The following is a 14626-nucleotide window of genomic DNA, read 5'->3' on the forward strand; positions in this document are numbered from 1 at the left end:
TTTGGTTAATTCATCTACGAACATTTTGTGTTTCCTTTTTTAAAGCCCTTATTTTTTATTTTCCCCTTCTTTTCTCCAGGCCATTGAGCCCTGATTTTTTAATTTTTGAAGATACATGGGGGTGGATATCATATAAATAAACTCATACATGAAATAAATATCACCAGGGTGTGTCTATTTTTGATCTCTCTCTTGGTCAATGTATGAATGGTACAGCAAGAGGCCCCCATTAAGCCCAAAGAGATGCGCTTCTATGTGCTCTCCAAGATGAAAGGTTAGTTGCACATAAGTGGATTCTAATTTTAAAGATTTTGCAGGAACAGTGAAATTCTAATTTTAAAGATTTTGCAGGAACAGTGAATGTCAGTGCACAGCATGTTTAGTAGTTCAGAAGTTGAGCAGTCTGAAATTAGGTTGTGCGTAGTGCTATAAACAACTATAATAATTTATCCACTGTTTACTTCCAAAGATCAGGAACAATTCTTTAAGTGTTCTTGTTAGAGGTTTCCACTTATAAGCATTTTAAAGAGGAACTAGCTGCTATTCAATGCATTACCCTCTTAGTGTGCGTGAATTTATTAAGTTATATCTGCAATAAAAAGATTTTTTTTTATGAACTCTTCTGCGCTCTCATCTGTCTAGGGGATATAACTAACAACATGAGGCCAAAATAGACAGTGAAGTCACGTAACACTATAAACACAAGGGAGAAAAAGCCCACATAGGTGGAGGAAGCAAGGACCAGTTATGCATGGAGAAGGGTCTAATTATGCTCTAATCACTCTAACATCTTCTACTCTTTAGTTTATGTCATTTTCCAACTTCTCATAACCTCACTAGATCCTACCATTAAAAAAACAGGGAAAGAGAAATGCCGGACATTAAAGTGTTAAATCTGTGATACTTGAGCACATGACGTTATATAAGTGTTTAGACTCCGAACAGACTGGCTGTCTAATCCTCACAAAATCATAGTTAATCACATAATAAATTAAGGCTTTTTTGGGGTTAATATCTTATTATATGCTTCTATTTATTTATCTTTATAACAATGTTTCTGCAATATTCTGTTTCTCAAATTCTGGATGATCCTCAGAAATCTTCAGAATTGCTCAAAGGTATTAAAGACAATATCTATAAAAATCACTGTTAAAATAGGCTTTTCAACTGTATGTTATCTTCTGACTACATTACAAAAAAATGGAGAAATGTAATTTATTATAAAGACAAGCAATAACATTGTTAAATATTTTCCTGCTTTTATAACCGCTATCCAATTAATTGAATTCTAATCTAATCAGGAAATTTTTATTTTACGCTGACAATGTAATGCATTGCACAAAAAGGGACCTGCAGAAAACTGACTTCAACAAAACTAACTGGTTTTTAAAACTTAAGCAAAAAACAATTATCCTGCCTACTATTAGTAGAAATCTCATTGACATTTTGGCAATTTATTGATTGTGTTCCCTCTTCTGTTTCAATCTTTGTCTGCTTCAAAACAGTTCACAGTCTGTCTCCTCATAAACTCAAACCAGTTAAAATCAAATTAAACATATTGTTTCTAATAGCAGCAGCCCAGTTTTCCTCCCCTATCTTTGTGTATGAAGGGGACCCTTCACAAAATGTTACGACTCACAGCTGACTTCAGTCTGCACTGAATTGGGCCCGCAGTGTGAAAGGTGGGGCTGAATCATGTCCTCAGGGCTGGTGCCCTTTACCCAGGCCCTACAGAGTGGGAGGAGGCTCAGCAGTGGACAAGAACAGAGAGTCTATTTGCCAGTGGCTCCCAGGATCTCACGGGTTTGGAGTAGGAACCATGGGCTCAAGCTTTACCTCCCTAATAGATTTCCTCCTCCTAAGCAACTTGTGCAGGTGCTCCTCAGGGAAGGTCTGGTTTACTAATACTAATACCCTGGTTTTAGATTTTGTTCTTTTTCCTTAAATTCCTGTCTGATCATTATATAAGATCAATAAATATAATCTACAATCCCATTATCCCTGCATCCAGAACATACTGCTAAATCTTCTATCAGTTTATCTTCAAAGTAATGCTCTTCTGTTTCAATCCAAGACTTTTCATAACCTTGAAGAAAGAGATTGACAGCTCGATGCCTAAAAAAAGAATATTTAAAACAAAACTATTAATCTCTAAAAATAACATTTGCTCAATATAAATTCATTTTATTCAGAGAAGTTTGCAGCTATTACAACAACCACTTGCACAGGGGAGCAATATTTCCTGGTAAGACCCGTCAAAAAATATCCATTTGTTTAATTAAGTCTGCCTTAGAATTTTCACTGATGTCCCCTATTCAAAAGTGTCTGGCAATAAAAACATCTACACAAACATGTGTCAGAGTTTAATAAATTATTCTAAGATCTAATCATTCAAGTATCTTTCGAAGTAATTAAAAATAGTAATAGAGAAATACAATCCTTTCAACGATGATGATCTTGTGGGATTACATTAGTGTGTTTCATCTTGACTGAAAATTTTCATTTAACACTATACTGCTGGGACCAGCAGCCATGGATGACTTTTTGTTTGGACTGATGGCCAAGTAATGGTATTTTTAATTTTCATGATTAAACTTGCATATTAAAAATCATAAATTAATTTATTCCAAAATAAGTAAAATTAAATCAATCAGAGTAAAGTGAATTTAGGACCACATTTTTATTTCAGAGATACTTGCAAAATACTAAGCAAAAACAAACTTTTCACATTTATAATTGAATCAGTGGAGTATACCCCAATAGAATAATCTTATGAATCCTCATTCATTTCAGCAATCATTTTCAAATGTCTGGGGTGAATGAAGAGTGAAACAGAATTAATAAAAATATACAAGTCCAGTAGGCATATATGCAGAAACACACTGAACCACTTTTAAAAAGTACAAATAACTAGTGGCAAAGGTGTCTCAATCCGTATATATAGCAGTAGTTTCCTTTTAGAAGCAGGTACATAAGGCCAAAATCAACCCAGTGTGACAGCCCAAACCACTGCCACCTTCTCTGGGGCGGAATCACAGACTCAGCCTTTACAATTGTCATGGCTTTTGTGCTTGATACTGGATTCCCTTTTCCTGACTGAGCTTGGCAACAGGCCAAATGATCTCTTGGCGAGAGTAACATGCTGTACAACACACACACACATTCTTTTTGCTGGACTGGGCCAAACAGCAATGCGTCTAAGGGCAAATCCAGCCCCTTCCTCCACAGCCACTGAGATTTCTTGGGTTGTGGATTCTGTATTTCTGCTGCACAAGGAGGAGCAGGGACTCCTTGTGCAGCATGGAGGAGCAGGATGCAGAGAGAAGACATGTAGAGAGCTTCCAGCGTGGAATTGTGGGAAGATTAGGATCCATTACTATTTGAATAATCCCAGCACTCTGTCCTGTGACGAGTGTGCACCTCATAATTACTGTGGCCCCACAGCTGATTCACGGCCTGAGAGATTTACTTCCCCTCATGATCATGTAGTAGTTTCTGGAGTGCACAATTCTGGATTTGGGCCATGAATTTGATCACTGCATTTGGATGTAAATGCAGACAAATAGGAAAGAAAATTTATACCGAGAGGAACGTAACAGAAGGGTTTACAGAGAAGAGAAAATACCATGATCAGCTTTTTTCACTAAGGACTTTTAGCAGCTCTTTTCAAAAGACAGATAATAAGAATGTAATAAATCATTGTACATTTTAATTGAAAACAACATTATAGAAACTTGGTATGTGTATTTCCTTTGTTTGAAGCTTGCCACACCATTCTTACCTGGGCAGATTATATAATGGAGCCATTCTAAAGCAGGCCACTACTGCTCTTTTTCTCTGTTTGGACAGCAGTTTGTGCCACACTGCCTTTTTGGATCTCTGAGGATGCTCAACCTGGTAGACAAATTACACAATGAAAAATAAACAATGCGCCTTTTCCTTGACTGACTTTTAATAAAAAACTAACCGGGGCACAGTCAGAGAACAGAAAACAGAAAGTAACTGGCAAAAATGTTTTCTACACATTATTCAAGTGACCAGACAAATATTATGTGACCCACATGATTCAGTGTCCCTTTTGGACTCTGCATGATTTTCCATCTTTACTCGAACCCTAACCCTAGGCCATTTGAACTAGAGATTAGTACGTCACTGAGACCATCTCTCACGTAGTACTGGAATTCAATGAAAAACAAATTATTTTTACTTTTGTTTAAAATGTCTCTTTTTATAAGAGCCAGAACATACTTTTTAATTAAGTTATTTTAATACTACTAACTATACATGCTGTGGCTGGCAGCACTGAAAAGTGAAGAACTTGTCTGTCTATCCCAATAACTCTGTATCTCCTTCCTTAAGCATGAATGGTCAGGATGATCTAAAACACCTCAGTTGTGCCTGTGAATGCTGGAAATGAACATAGCTTTCTTTGTGACATATCAGTTAAAAATTTCTCCTAAAACAATCCTTTTATTCTACTCAAAACTATGTAATTCTTACTCAAGAATCGATTTTTTTTTCCCCCATTGGACCACCAATTCGGCCAGAGTCATCATGCTGTTTGACTGTGCTCCAGTATACTCAGATTCTCTACCTCCCCACATCATCAAAAAGGACAATGGAAGTTAAATGTCACCTTAATGAAAGGTCTGATGCTCTCATTCATTATAAAGGAAACCATAGTACTTTGAAATACACGACAATGAGAACATTTTTAAGGACACAAAATTGAATTTAGCGAATGCAGTTATCAAACAGTATTTTATTAGTTTAGTGACCCATTCAAAATACATAAGACCCACAAACAACACACCTACAAGCCGTGAATGGAATCACTTAATTAAACAGGCAAAGAAATTACAGGGCATCCACAACACAGTGGAGAAGAATTAATCTCAGTGAAAGACAGATTAAATGCCACAGCCCCTTCCAAAAGAATGAGTAAAAGTGAACCAAAATTGTTATGAGAAAGGATATGAAATAAATCACTGTATAGCATTCATATTGAAAACCACAAAACAAAACGAAGCCATCAGAGTTATTAATACTCAGCCAAGCACATCCCAAAGTGAAACTCATTAATAATATATTTACAAACTACTATAAAACTCTCTATACTTCCCAAACAGAAAAATCTCTGGCGCATTTTAGAAGATCTCTGAAAGTAATAAAAATAGAAAAAATTAGACATGCACAAAAGAGCAAAACTTGATGGCACCTCCCTGCAGATGCAATATGCAAAGCTTTCAGCATAATGACATCTGGAAAGCACTGGGATTTGCTGGGCTATAACAAAGTACCATAAAAATTAATGGAACTGATTGTTCCCATGGCTAGTATTTTTCACACAAGATTAAAGAACTGGAACTACCCGGTTCAATGAGGGAAGCAAACGTATATAAAATGCATAAGGCCATATAATGAAACATAATATGAATTGAAAGAGAAATATATTAGAAAATAAGAGAGCAGGGATGTATGCATACTGGTCAGATTAAAAAAAACCCCACAGATTTCTTTTAGGGCTGAATGGTAAAGGGCAGCTACCAGTGTGAAGGAGAGAGAGGCTCAAATAACGATCTCAGCGGGTCCATAATAGGATGTGGATTTGGGTTTTACAGTTACTTTAGTGTAAGAATGTTACAAAAATTTAGTAACAGAGAACTCCAATTCCTTAAGTCTCCATGGGACTATTCACTTGCTTAAAGTTAGGCATGTGTTTAAAGGCTTGTGTACACAGACACTTAGTTTGTGGCAAGTTGCAGTATGAATCTACCATGCACTAGTTTGACATGGAATGTCCACATATACCCTGCTGATACAACAGTTTGTTAGTGTGCTTTGATCTTCTGTTTCAAAGAGGACAAGATCAAAGTGAACTAACAGATTGTTAAAAGGCAGCAGCAGAGTCCATGTGGACCATTAGTCCACAGCAAGCTAGTGTGAGGCAGGTTCACACCCAAGCTGGTCATGAATTAACTGTTTGTGTAGATAAGCCCTGAGTAATTTGCTGAAGTGGGACCAGAATTCACATCAACTAGTAGAGTGTTTGCAGGATCAGGCCATACATGGATACAGATACTAAATCTAACGAATATGCATCATGAAACCAAACTTCTGAACAGAGAGAATTCGTTGCTAGACATTTATGGCCAGTTCCAGTCAACACTGTACAGTGCTGTGCAATGTACATTCAATTAACCAGAGAATCTGAGCACTTATATCTACTTTAAGTTGAGCATAGTAAATTAGGTGGGGGAAATAGACTCTCAAATATAATCCAGTGAATGAAAAATGTGTGAAGAGTCCATATTTAGAATTTTCAGTTACTCCTATTGCCTCAGCCAGGAATAGTGAGACTTCAGTGACCACCCAGTCCACCTCAATATTGGGTGGATATAAAAGTGGTGGAAAACCACCTTTTCCTCCCTCTTGGGTCCTATATCATGCACAGCTTGACCTCACTAAAGAACCTCGGCTATAGTCTATTATCTATTACAATGGTAATAAAAGAGGTCACATGATCTTATAATATAAAGCAAAGTACTAGAAAACAAGAGAATATAAATACTAGCTGGATTCTAAGATGGGAAGATCCCAATGGTGAATTGTGTGACTTTGCACATGTCGCTCAATCTCCAAGGGCACAATCAACTCAGCTAAAAACAGGAAGAAGACAAGACCTTGAAGAAAACCAAATGTGCATCTGTGATTATGTTTTCTGCAAAAATTTTAAAGTATTATTGAAACAGTAAGGGAAAGTTATTGTGGTTAAATTTGAAATGATGAAAATTCCCAAACTTTCATGAGAAGTCACTGAGATAAGTCATCACAACTCATCATTTTGAATGACACTGTAATAAAGAAAACTACTTACCAGTAGTTGTTTCTAATAGCTGCCTCTATGATCTCAGGAAATTAGTTACTGTAGCAGATTCCCACCTTTGGGTCCAATTTTTAGAATAAAGCTACTGAATAAAACTCCTAGTTCTAATTTTAAAGCTACTACACTGCCTCATCAACAAGTAGTATCTACTGAGGAATGGCAATGGTCCCAAATGCCTTTACTTTCCTCAGAAAATGAGCTATTAATCAAAAATATTGTCAACACAGCAAGGAAAATAGATGGGTGAAATGGGTGAGTAAATTGGCACCTAATATAATAACTACAATAACTTCTGAGAATAAATATTACAGGTATTTTTCCTGTTTTCAAAGGTAATTTTTTTCTAATATAATCCTATTCCTGGGATCTAAAAAATGCAAGTAGTGCCTGAATAAATGTTGCTATTAAATATAATAATAATAAAACTGAAGCCAGAAACAGATCTATTTTAATTGCATATCAGCTTAATGAATATATCACTAACAGAAAAAATAACAAGAACAGAGGATTTTTATGAAGAGAATTATAAAACACTTCTTAACAGATGTAAAAGATCATAGAATCATAGAAATGTTGTACTAAAAGAGACCTGAATCATTCATCTGCTCCAGTCCCCTGCACTCAGTGAGGACTAAGTATTGTCTAAACCACCACTGACATGTGTTTGTCTAACCTCCAGATGGAGATGCCACAACCTCCCTAGGCAATTTGTTCCAGTGCTTAACTACTCTGACAGTTAGGAAGTTTTTCCTAATGTCCAACCTAAATTGCCCTTCCTGCAATTAAAGTCTGTTTCTTCTTGTCCTATTCTCAGCAGTTAAGGAGAACAATTTATCACCCTCCTCTTTAGAACCTCTTACATACTCAAAAACTGTTATGTCCACCCTGAGTCTTCTCTTCTCCAAACTAAGTAAACCCAATTTTTCTGTCTTCCCTCATAGGTTATGTTTTCTAGAACTTTAATCATTTTTGTTGCTCTCCTTTGGATTTTCTCCAATTTGTCCACATATTTCCTAAAATGTAGTGCCAAGGACTGGACACAGCGCTCCAGTTGAGGCTTTAGCAATGCTGAGTAAAGTAGAAGACTTACTTCTTGTGTCTTGCTTACAACATTCTTGCTAATACATCCCAAAATAATGTTGGGGAGGAGTTGCAACAGAATTACATTGATGACTCATTTTTTGTGATCCACTATTACCCTCAGAACTTTTTCTGCAGTACTCCTTCCCACGCAGTTATTTCCCATTTTATATTTACGCAATATATTGTTCCTTCCTAAGTGTGGTATTTTGTATTTTTCCTGTGCTTTGGATGATTGCTATTCATTTAAAAAAAGCTCTGTCCACCTCTTCTTCCTGGTTAGGTAGTGTATAGTAGGTCCCTACTGTTACATTACCATTGTTTTTTTTTACTCCTTTTGTCCTTACCCAGAGACTTTCAACAGGTCTGCCTTTCACTTCTATCTCAACCTCAGTGCACATGTATACATCTTTGATATAAAAGGCAACTCTACCTCCAATATTCCAGTCATATGAATTACCCCATCCAAGTCTCTGTGATGACATTTATGTAATAATTGTGATTGTTCACTAATGTTTCTAGTTTTTCCTGCTTATTCCCCATATTTCTTTATTAATATACAGACATCTAAGACGTTCATTAAATCTCCCCTCCAGATTCCCTCTGGTCTCTCCTTTGTCCCTGTTACAACTGTCCATGTTCCCTCCAGATTCTGATCCTTCAACCAGGTCTCCAGGCCCTGGACTCACCTGTGGGCTTGTCTCCTGTTGAACCTAGTTTAAAGCCTACTTCACCAGATTAGACAGTTCGTATTTGAAGATTCTCTTCCCCTTTCTTGAGAGGTGGACCCTACTTCTGCTCGACAATCCTCGGAACTGCATCCCAAAGTCAAGGAAGGGAGCTGTGAGATCCCACTCCTCCCCCATCCATGAGTTCAGCAAAGAAAGAAAGTGCTGGGAGAGTACTCCCAGAAACTCAGCCATCAGGAGCAGACACAAGCAGCTGCAGGTGGTACGGCTGCACTATGGGGAAAAGAGGGGAGCTGAGACCCAGCTGGACTTACCAAGGTTATCTCAGGACCCAGATGCAAAACCGTGCAGGGAGATGCCCAGTTCTGGGACAACAAGGCCAAACTAGTCTCATTCCTTCTCGCTAGTAATGGGAGCTTGCAGAAGAAAGAATCTCCTGAGAGGGGCCTCCCAGAAACCTGGCCAGCAGGAGCAAAGACAAGCAGCAGCAGCAGGGATCTTTGGACCCTGATCACCTGATTGATCATTTCAGTTTTCACTTTGGACATCCTTTTCCCCAAGTGGCTGTTAGGTACAACTCCTTCCCTTACAGCCTCCTCACTTTAGCCTCACTCCGTCTGCCCTTCTTCTTCCCCAGCTCTTCTCTTTTCTCCTAGTTCCTTTACACCTCAGTTCCATGTACCTTCTCCTTTCCTTTGCCTCTTTGTTTAGCGAACATTAAATTTGTCAACCACCATTGTTCATTCTGCTTGTATGGTATATTACTTTCCTCTTGTCTACTTAGACTGCTCTCTCTTCAGGGCAGAAATTGTCTCTCACTATGTTGTGTACAGTGCTTCTCACAATTTGTGAAAAATCAACAGGGGAAGCCAAGTGACACAAGGAGAACTCTACAGCCTGCAGAGTTAAGGACAGTAGGAAGACATTTTCAAAATATTTTAGGAACAAAAAGAATCCTGACAATGGTATTGGTCTATTACTAGATGGAAATGATAGAATTATCAATAATAATGCAGAAAAGACAGAAGTGTTCAATAAATATTTCTGATCTGTATTTGGGAAAGAGATGATATTCTCATCTGATGATGATGATAATAACACTCTTTGTATTCCACTAGCATCTCCAGACAACAATAAACAGAAGCTACTAAAGTAAGCCATTTTTAAATAAGCAGATCCAGATAACTTGTATCCAAGAGTATTAAAAGAGCTGACTGAGGAGCTCGCTGGACCATTAACGCTGACTTTCAATACAGTTTGGAGCACTGGGGAAGTTCCAGAAGACTAGAAGTAAGCTAATGTTGTGCCAATTTTTAAAAAGGGTAACCAGAATGACCCAGGTAATTATAGGCCTGTCAGTCTGACATTGACCCTGGGCAAGATAATGGAGCAGCTTATCCAGAAGTCGAGTAATAAAGAATTAAAGGAGGGTGATGTAATTAATGTAAATTAACATGGTTTACGGAAAACAGTCATGTTAAACTAACTTGATTTTTTATGAGGTTACAAGTTTGATTGATAAAGATAATAGTGTGGACATAATATACTTAGACTTCTGTAAGGCATTTGACTTAGTAACACACAAGTTGATTAAAAAACAATCATGTAAAATTAACATGACACACATCAGATGGATTAAAAACTGGCTAACTGATAGGTCTGTAAATGGGGAATCATCATCAAGAAGGTGTGTTTCCAGTGGGGTCCCACAGGGATTGGTTCTTGGGCCTAAGCTATTTAACATTTTTATCCAAGGCCTATAAGAAAACATATCATCACTGAAAGTTTGTAGATGACACAAAAAGTGGGGGAGTGGTAAATAATGAAGAAGATAGTCATGGATTCAGACTGACTTAGATTGCTTGGAAAACTGGGCACAAGCAAACACTGTGTTTTAATATGGCTAAATATAAAGCTATGCATCTATGAACAAAAAATATAAGCCATACTTACAGAATGGGGGAATCTATCCTGGGAAGCAGTGACTCTCAAAAAGATTTGGGCGTTATGGTGGATAATCAGTTGAACATGAGCTCCCAGTGGGATGCTGTGGCCAAAAGAGCTAATACAATCCTGGGATGCATAAACAGGGGATTCTCAAGGAGGAGTAGAGAGGTTATTTTACCTCTGTATTTGGTGCTGATGCAACCATTGCTGGAACAGTGTGTCCAGTTCTGATGCTCATAATTCAAAAAGGATGCTGAAACATTGGAGAGGGTTCAAAGAGCCACGAGAATGATTAAAGGATTAGAAAACATGCCTTATAGTCATTACAGTCAATACATATCTACATGGGGAACAAATATATAATAATGAGCTCTTCAGTCTAGCAGAGAAAGGTATTGTAATGACCCTCAGACTCATTAAATAAGAAACCAGTGAATGAGTGAGAAATAAAACTTCTATTAAAAACGTGAAGAGCATCCATGTTGAACTGCTGTACACAGTTACCCTTTGTTCTCAACCCCGCCTCGCTTCCAGGGCAAATTTCAAAATTCCTATATTCATAATACTGCCCCTTCTGAAGGAGCCTTCCAAATTATGATATTTCACAAACATACCTCCAAAGATAGAACATGATCCAATGGCTGGAAGTTGAAGCTAAATAAATTCAGACTGGGAGTAAGGCATAAATGTTTAATGGTGAGAGCAATTAACCACTGGAACAATTTACCAAGGGTGACGGTGGATTCTCCACCTCTGACGATTTTTAAATCAAGACTTGATGTTTTTTCTAAAAGATTTGCTTTAGGAATTATTTTGGGGAAGTTCTATGGCCTACGTTATACAGGAGGTCAGACTAGATGACCACAATGGTCCCTTCTGGCTCTGGAATCTACAGTGGGCCCCAATCTCTGTTGGGTTCCCTCAGCACTAAAGTAATGCAAATAATAAAAAATAAATCAGTCAGTAAACCTTTAAACTCATTCACTACGCAAACTCATATTTTCATCTCTAACTGTAAAGTCTTCCATATTACAAACTGGAAGCATACAGCTCAAAGGGAGGCTTCCTTTGCTGACCAAAAACTATGTGTAGTGTAAATTCTCCACAACACCATCTACTAGCATTGAGACCTCAGGCCTGGTCTACACTATGCGTTTAAACCAATTTTAGCAGCGTTAAATCGATTTAACGCTGTACCCGTCCACATAACGAGGCCCTTTATATCGATATAAAGGGCTCTTTAAATCGGTTTCTGTACTCCTCCCCAATGAGAGGAAAAGCGCTAAAATTGGTATTACCATATCGGATTGGGGTTAGTGTGGCCGCAAATCAACAGTATTGGCCTCCGGGCGGTATCCCACAGTGCTCCACTGTGACCGCTCTGGACAGCAATCTGAACTCGGATGCAGTGGCCAGGTAGACAGGAAAAGCCCTGCAAACTTTTGAATTTCATTTCCAGTTTGTCCAGCGTGGAGCTCTGATCAGCATGGGTGGCGATACAGTCCCAAATCCAAAAAGAGCTCCAGCATGGACTGTATGGGAGATACTGGATCTGACCGCTGTATGGGGAGACAAATCTGTTCTATCAGAGCTCCGTTACAGAAGACGAAATGACAAAGCATTTGAAAAAAATCTCCAGGCTATGATACAGAGTCCACATCACAGTGCTGCGTGACATGCGTAACGGAAAGCCAAAGAATCAAATGGATGCTCATGGAGGGAGGGAGGGGGTACCGAGGACTCCAGCTATCCCACAGTCCCCGCAGTCTCCAAAAATCATTTGCATTCTTGGCTGAGCTCCCAATGCCTGTAGGGTCAAACACATTGTCCGGGGTGGTTCAGGGTCTATCTCGTCAATTTACCCCCCCACTCCCCCTCCGTGATAGAAAAGGGGAAAAAATTGTTTCTTGACTTTTTTATATGTTACTCTATGTACACTGCATGCTGCTGGTAGACACGGTGCTGCAGCAGTAAACAGTAGCATCCTCTCTCCTTCCCTCCTGGGTGGCAGACGGTACAGTGCAGTAGGAGTGATAGCCGTCCTCGTCATGAGCCCGTGAGTGCTCCTAGCTGACCTCAGGTAAGGCCGGCCGGGGGCGCCTGGGTAAAAATAGGAATGATTCCCAGTCATTCCCAGTAGATGGTACAGAACGGCTGGTAACCGTCCTCATCATAGCAACTGGGGACTGAGCTCCATCAGCCCCCTCTCTTTCACATGTAAAGAAAAGGTTCTGTACTGCCTGGACTATCATAGCAGCGGGATGCTGGGCTCCTCTCCCCCACACCACTTAATGTCCTGCCTGGACTATAATAGAAGCTGGGGGCTGCCTCCCCCTCAGTTTATCTCACTATCAAGTCACTGTTTCTTATTCCTGCATTCTTTATTACTTCATGACACAAATGGGGGGGACACTGCCATGGTAGCCCAGGAAGGTTGGGGGAGGAGGGAAGCAACGGGTGGTTTGTTGCAGGGGCACCCCCCGTGAATGGCATGCAGTTCATCATTTCTGCGGGATCTGACACGGAGCAGCTGTGCTCTTTGGTTCTCTGGTACACTGGTTCTCTAGTACAGTTGCCCCATATTCTAGGCAGGACTGACTTTATTTTTAGATATCATAAAGGAGGGATTGACTCGGGGAGTCATTCCCATTTTTGTCTTTGCGCCCCCGGCCGACCTCAGCCAGGGGCACCCATGACAGCAGCAGACGGTACAGAATGAAAGATAACTGTCATCTCATTGCCAATTTACAATGGCACAGCAGACAGTACAGAACGACTGATAACCGTCTCTGCTATCATGCAAAGCAAATAAATGCTGCTGTGTAGTGCTGCAGTATTGCCTCTGTCAGCGGCATCCAGTACACATATGGTGACAGTGACAAAAAGCGAAACAGGTTCCATGGTTGCCATGCTGCGGCGTCTGCCAGGGCAATCCAGGGAAAAAGGGAGCGAAATGATTGTCTGCCGTTGCTTTCCCGGAGGAAGGAATGATTGACGACATTTACCCAGAACCACCCGCAACAATGATTTTTGCCCCATCAGGCACTGGGATCTCAACCCAGAATTCCAAGGGGCGGGGGAGACTGCGGGAACTATGGGATAGCTACAGAATAGCTACCCACAGTGCAACGCTCCAGAAATCGACACTAGCTTTGGACCATGGAAGCACACCGCCGAATTAATGTGCTTAGTGTGGCCGCGTGCACTCGACTTTATACAATCTGTTTTACAAAACCGGTTTATGTAAAATAGGAATAATCCCGCAGTGCAGACGTACCCTCAGATATCTTTTTATTCTTCCATGTCCCATCATTTGAAGTTATGATCTAGGGGCATTGAATTGTACATCTGTCCAGCATATACCCTCATTCTGTGGGCTTTCTGGACCAAACTCGCACAGAGATACAAGTGGCAAAAAGTCTACCAATGGTAGAGGGAGAAAGGACAGGTATGTAACTTAAGGAAGCCCCCAAAATAGGAGGTACTGCAGTTAGGGCATAAGGGGAATGCACTCACTAAACACATCCCCTAGGCACTTTGCTAGTGGGCTTGTATGAAGACCCCGGCAGACATTCTCATTTGAATCCCCACTGGAGTGCAGAAGGCCAAACTGGCACTCAGCAGTTTAGTCTATACCCATTTCTGTACCAGCAAGAGTGAATCTGACTCCTATCTATTGATTCACAGTTTGTTGAATTATTGATAATCAGAACATAGCTTGTGCTGCCAAGCAGTTCGGATAACCAAGAGTTTATTGTATTTTACAGGAAATTTAATTATTTTTAATGTAGGTATATTTACCCAGATTCATTTTACCAGCAGCCCTCACCTGGATTTTGAAAGTTATAACAGATACCCTGTTGATAAAGTATCTCTTTCAAAAGCTATTTGAAAAACCAGTTCATAGTAATTAGTTCTTTAAGATTACAACATGACAAGAAATCTATTAATAATCTGAATAGCCAAATTTCATATTAATATACAACTTGTTACCAGAGGTTTGGGCAGTTTGCGATTAAGGTTC

General features: G+C 39.4%; 1 protein-coding gene and 1 long non-coding RNA gene across 7 annotated transcripts in view; one reads left to right on the forward strand and one right to left on the reverse strand.

Annotated features, from left to right (window-relative positions):
* The window catches only part of RYR2 (ryanodine receptor 2), a 727531-nt gene that overhangs the window by 113367 nt on the left and 599538 nt on the right, over positions 1 to 14626 (reverse strand). For all 6 annotated transcript variants that reach the window (XM_050950348.1, XM_050950346.1, XM_050950344.1 and 3 more), the window contains 2 exons: positions 3782 to 3894; positions 2019 to 2115 (listed from right to left, as the gene is read on the reverse strand). In XM_050950348.1, the coding sequence (XP_050806305.1) occupies positions 2019 to 2115; positions 3782 to 3894 (210 nt within the window). The remainder of the gene's footprint in view (positions 1 to 2018; positions 2116 to 3781; positions 3895 to 14626) is intronic.
* LOC127049568 (uncharacterized) overlaps positions 1 to 14626 on the forward strand; it is an 838950-nt gene that overhangs the window by 102325 nt on the left and 721999 nt on the right. The window lies entirely within an intron of this gene.

Source organism: Gopherus flavomarginatus, chromosome 4, assembly GCF_025201925.1.
Source record: "Gopherus flavomarginatus isolate rGopFla2 chromosome 4, rGopFla2.mat.asm, whole genome shotgun sequence".
In the NCBI taxonomy this organism is placed as follows: domain Eukaryota; kingdom Metazoa; phylum Chordata; order Testudines; family Testudinidae; genus Gopherus; species Gopherus flavomarginatus.